Here is a 5966-nt window from a genome sequence, read left to right on the forward strand (position 1 = left end):
CTATGCTTTTTTTCCCAGGCAATCTTGCCAAAAAGGTTTAAGTGGACATGTGACAATTTCGATGGAACTAGGGATCCCCGTACCCACTTGAAGTCTTTCATTGGACAGTTGAGGATAAAGAGGTTCACAGATGAGATGTTGGGGCAAGCTTTTCAATTCTCTCTAACCGGTGCGGCTCACCATTAGCTTATGTCTTTAGACAAGGCATCCTCTCGCACTTGGGAGGACATTATGAGAGCTTTCACCAAACAATATGGCTATAATACTGAAGTGGAATTAACAAGAAGAGAATTTGAAATGACAAGGCAAATGTCGAATGAAGGGTTCACCGAGTATTTGAGGCGTTTCCGTGACAAAGCATCCATGATGAGGGATCGACCAAGTGAGCGAGATTAGATTGCCATGATCATGAGGTCGGTGTGTGGTCCCTACAAGGATGTGTTGTTTGGCCAGGCGATATTGACATTTGCAGGACTCAGAATGGCAGCCCAGCAGGTCGAAGATGCCCTCGCCCAAGAAGAGCTCCCCAAGTATTGCAAACTTGCTAAGGAGGCTAGTAGCAGCAGAAAACCTCCTATCCAACAGCGGAATTCGGGGTCTAATGCCACGATGGCGATTCTTCCCACAACGCCAGCCTTGCCTACTCCGTCAACGCCATTTGTGATTGAGCAAGATGCAACCCCCACTCCTCGTCGACCTCGAAGGCAGTTCACTGACTTGGGGACTTCTTTGAGTTTAGTTTTGAATCGTTTGCTTCAGGCCGGTCATATAGTTAAGCCAGAGCCTAGGCCCTTACCTGAGCGGAAACCTGATTGGTTCAATCCAAACCTGTTTTGTGACTACCATTCTCAGCAAGGTCACGCAACAGATAGATGTTACAAGTTGCAGGAGGCAATCCAAGATCTGCTTGATGCAAAGAAGTTTGAAATTCGGGTCAAACGACCTAATGTTGCCAAAAATCCCCTTCCTCAGCATCGAACAGTTAACGCCTTGCAAGAAGATTTAGGCAATTTTAACCCGACTTCCCTCATCATTTTTCTATCAGCGAAGAGTAGCCAAGCAGAGGCGACCAGCGTTGGAGGTCTTAGCAGGTTTACTTTCCCCCTTCTGGCTGATGTTGTCACTTCTAGTTTGAAGGAGCCTGTAGAGTCAGAGTTGAAGGAAGATGAGATCAATGGCTTGTATGATGAATCTAATTTTGAGACTTACACACCAAACCTTGGCTTGGAACTAAATGCAGTCAAACATGAAGCTAATGAGGATTATGATATCATTATCCCTGGGGAAGGCTTGCAGGAAAAGCAAAGGTTTACGGAGTCTGACGACGAGGTAGAGTTCTACATTCCGGGTGAGATAATAGCAGAAACTCGGAGTGGGAAGAACTACAAGGCAGCAGGACTCACAGAACCACCAGCAAGGCCAAAAGATCAGGGACTGAACAATAAGTTGATTGAACCGGAGAATCAAGTATTGAGGCAGTTGCAGAAGACCCAAGCAAATATATCTATTTGGGGCTTGCTCATGGCCTCTCCTACCCACAGGGAAGCAATGTTGAAATCTCTGGCAAGCATCCAAGTTCCAATTGGGACCGATTCAGCACAACTAGCGAGCCTAGTAGGAGTCGCGTACGCAATGAACTCATTGATGTTTGCAGATGCCAATCTCCCTCTTGAAGGTTCGAACCACACAAGGGCTTTACACATAACCATTGATTGCAGAGGATGTCGAATTCCCCAAGTATTGGTAGACAATGGGTCGGCGTTGAATGTTTTCCCTCTCAGGACCTTTAAACATTTGGGATTTGATGAAGCCGAGATGAAGCCATCTAGTCAATGTGTTCGAGCTTATGACAACACCAGGAGGAGCGTGTTGGGAATTTTCACTGTGGTGATAGTAGTTAGACCGGCAGAATTCGAGGTAGACTTCCAAGTTATCGATATTCCCGCATCTTTCAATATGATTTTAGGCCGTCCATGGTTACACAAGGCTGGGGCAGTTTCCTCTTCCCTTCACCAAAAGATAAAATTTTTATTCAAAGGGCGGGTGATCATTGTCTTGGCAGATCCTGGCTTGGTCAGTATGATGGCATCCGTTGATATGGGGGAAAGTAACAATGGTGAGACATCTGAAGTTCGTTTGGGAGGTTTTGAGTTGGGTAGTATCAATGCAACTTTGGGGCCTAGTTCACCAGGAGAGAGATTTGCTTTGACAGAGTTTAACATCACCAACCCCGGAGTAACCAACATGCTTATTAAAATGAAGTATTTTGCAGGCATGGGCCTAGGGGTGCGACAACAGGGTGACCCAGATATTTTATCTCTGAAGGTGAACACACCGCGCTTTGGCCTTGGTTATGTTATGACAGAGGAGGACCAAAAAAAGATAGCAGCCAAGAAGCAAAAATATGACAGAAATTTCAAGAGATATGAAGGGTTGAAATACAAGAATGAGGGGAAGAATTTGATCCATATGCTTAGCAACGGGGAAAGTTCTGAAGGAAAGGCAATAGAGGCAGGTTATCAGCAGAACAAGACTGTCAAGTATGGGCTAGTGAAGGTTTCAAAGTGGAACAAGATGGATCTGAGACCGTTAATATGACTCCCTATTTCAAAACTCTGAATGGTTATTTCGTCAAGGAAGGGCAGGATTTCTTCTATTGCGGATTCCCAGAACCATGGTTAGATGTGTTTTCAGGGGAGAGGCTACCAGGCTTTGAGATCTTCTTTGATTGCGCGATTGATTGGGAAGAGTTAGAACATTACTCACTGAAGCAGTTTGAACAGGTCCAATAGGGACACACAGAGGAAGACCTAGATGTTAGCGGTCTCTTCGATGAGGAGATCATGATGATTGGTGGGACCAATGAATCTGAGGCACCTTCACCCCACTTGTTGATTCATCGTGCTGAGGGCGTCATTCCTAACTGGAGCTGTTTGGATGAGTTTGTTTACCCTGAGGAGCTGAAATTTGTATCTGAAGAGTCGGCCATGTCTGGGCCTAAGTCCTTTAAGTTTGTAGGCAGTCCACTAGTTGTTTCTCCTTCTGTTTCTCTCCATGTCGGAGAAGGTATTTCCACTTATGCAGTGTCGGTTCCAGTCGGATCTAAGTCTGATGTAATGGTCCCAATTATTAATGAAATGAATTCTTCCGAGTATATTGCTTCTTCCTCTTCCCTATCCCCTCCATCTCCTGATGATGAATGTTGCGATGACCCATCGCCTGAATTTCTTAAATCATTAAAAGCTTTAAAGGAAAAGAAGGCCAAACCTATCTGTGAGGATTTCAGATTGATAAGTTTGGGGTTAGAACATGATCCCCGGGAGGTTAGACTTGGCATGTCCCTTGATGAGCACGAGACAACCCAATTAATCGAGCTCTTAAAAGAATTTGAGGTGGTGTTTGCTTGGTCATACGCCGATATGCCCGGTATTGATGCCAGCATAGTTCAACATGATCTCCCTCTTTTCTCTGATGCAAAGCCATTCCAACAAAAGATTCGGTGCATGCGTCCGGATTGGGCTCTGATGGTAAAAGAGGAGATTGCCAAGCAACTTAGTGTAGGGTTCATTGAGGTGACGAGGTATACTGAATGGTTGGCAAATGTCGTAGTTGTACCAAAGAAGGATAGTCGGATCAGGGTATGTGTGGATTATAGGGACGTTAATAGGGCGAGCCCCAAAGATAATTTTCCCTTACCACACATCGATCTTTTAGTGGATAATACTGTGGGGCATGCGCTTCTATCATTAATGGATGGGTTTTCTGGTTACAATCAGATCCAAATGAATCCCGAAGATAAAGACAAGACATCTTTCAATACGGATTGGGGCACTTATAGATACATGGTGATGCCTTTTGGTTTGAAGAATGCAGGGGCTACCTACCAAAGGGCCTCCACCACTATCTTGCATGATTTGATACACAAAGAGGTGGAGGTGTATGTAGATGACATGATTGTCAAGTCGATTAATCGAGAAGGGCACTTTAAGGCTTTGAGGGTTTTCTTTGAGAGGATCAAGGAATTCAAGCTAAGACTGAACCCACAAAAATGTGTATTTGGGGTGATAGGTGGTATGCTTTTGGGGTTCATGGTAAGTGAGAGTGGCATTGAGATTGACCCATCCAAAATCAAAGCAATAACAGAAATGTCACCTCCTCAAACGGAGAAGGAAATTTGAGGGTTTTTAGGAAGGATCCAATACATTAGTCGGTTCATTTCTCAACTAACAGCCATATGTGAACCAATCTTCAAATTACTGAAAAAGGATCAACCTAAGGGGTGGAATCCTTAATGCCAATTGGCTTTTGATCGCATCAAGAGCTACCTGGTAAACCCACCAATCCTCATTCCCCCTACTCCCGGAAGGCCATTGTTGTTGTATCTCTCTGTATTAGAAACCTCCATGGGATCGATGGTGGCTCAGCATGGTCCAGATGGGCATACAGAGCAAGCAATTTATTACCTTAGTAAGAAGTTCACAGACTGTGAGACAAGGTACACAACCCTGGAGAAGACTTGTGCAGCTTTGGTTTGGGCAACAAGGAGGTTGAGACATTACATGTTGACCTATTTAGTCTTTTTAGTATCCAGAATGGATCCCATCAAGTATCTTTTTGAGAAACCCGCGTTGACGGGCAGATTAGCACGTTGGTTATTGCTCTTAGCGGAGTTCGACATTGTGTATGTCACCCAGAAGTCCATCAAGGGTAGTGTCAGTGCTGAACATCTATCTGCACATCCAGTTGTTGATACGAGGCCTTTAAATGACATATTCCCAGATGAAGATGTAGTTTCTGTTGAGGTTGAAAATGAGGTTGGCAGTTGGCAAATGTTCTTTGATGGAGCCACCAATCACAAAGGTTGTGGAGCTGGAGTTCTACTTATAACTCCTGAAGGGTTGAACATGCCCATGGCATATAGGTTGGACTTCGAGTGCACCAACAACATGGCCGAGTATGAAGCTTGCCTCATGGGATTGAAAGCAGCCATCTCTATTGGGGTCAAAAGATTGGAAGTATACGGAGATTCGTCGATTGTCATATGCCAAGTCCAAGGCAAGTGGAAAACAAAGGAGGAAAAGTTAAAACCATACCAAGGGTGTGTAGAGTCTCTAATGAAGCAGTTCACAGAAATTAGTTTTGACTATTTCCAGAGGGACATTAACAGGTTTGCCGATGCTTTGGCTACTCTCGCATCGATGGTTGATTTTGGTCCGGGTGAGCAAATACAACCATTCATTATAGATCGGAGAGATCATCCTTCACATCGAGGCTTCATCAATGCCCTGACGGTAGATGGTAGGCCTTGGTTTGCCCATATTGTGGATTTTATCAGAGAGGGGAAGTACCCTGCAGATGCTACCCAAGGAGATAAAAGGTTCCTGAGGCGTTATGCCACCCAATTCATATTACACGAAGATTTTTTATACAAGCAATCTTTTGATGGTGTACAATTGGTGTGCGTGGATGAAGATCAAGCACAGACAATCTTGGAGGAAGTACATCAGGGAATCTGTGGCCCTCACATGAATGCTCGTATGTTGGCTAAGAAAATTCTCCGCTTAGGGTATTTTTGGAATACACTAGAATCCGATTGCACAGAATTTGTGAAGAAGTGCCATAAATGTCAGATTTTTGCCAACCTCATCCATGTGCCCCCAACAGAATTGCACACACTGAGTTCTCCGTGGCCTTTTTCCACTTGGGGTATCGATGTGATCGGAAGAATTAACCCCAAAGCTTCGAATGGGCATGAGTATGTGTTGGTAGCTATTGATTACTTCACCAAATGGGTAGAGGCTCAGTCATACGCAAAACTCACAGCGGCAAAGGTAGCCAAATTTTTACAAGAACATATCATTTGCCGACATGGGATGCCCCATGAGGTGATTTCTGACCAAGGTCAACATTTTAGGGGCAAGGCACAGGAGTTGTGTGACCAATTTAGGATTGCAAGGCACAGGTCT

At 44.6% G+C, this 5966-nt stretch overlaps 1 protein-coding gene across 1 annotated transcript; it reads left to right on the forward strand.

Annotated features, from left to right (window-relative positions):
- Nucleotides 1-408: 408 nt before the first annotated feature.
- Nucleotides 409-2598, forward strand: LOC122069852. Its single transcript, XM_042633937.1, has one exon. The coding sequence runs from the start codon at nucleotides 409-411 to the stop codon at nucleotides 2596-2598; it is 2190 nt and encodes a 729-aa protein (XP_042489871.1).
- Nucleotides 2599-5966: the final 3368 nt, after the last annotated feature.

Source organism: Macadamia integrifolia, unplaced genomic scaffold, assembly GCF_013358625.1.
Source record: "Macadamia integrifolia cultivar HAES 741 unplaced genomic scaffold, SCU_Mint_v3 scaffold738, whole genome shotgun sequence".
NCBI classification, from domain to species: domain Eukaryota; kingdom Viridiplantae; phylum Streptophyta; class Magnoliopsida; order Proteales; family Proteaceae; genus Macadamia; species Macadamia integrifolia.

What these genes read in the sequence shown, in the direction of transcription:
- LOC122069852 (XM_042633937.1), top strand. Translation starts at nt 409, where the DNA reads ATGAGGTCGGTGTGTGGTCCCTACAAGGATGTGTTGTTTGGCCAGGCG.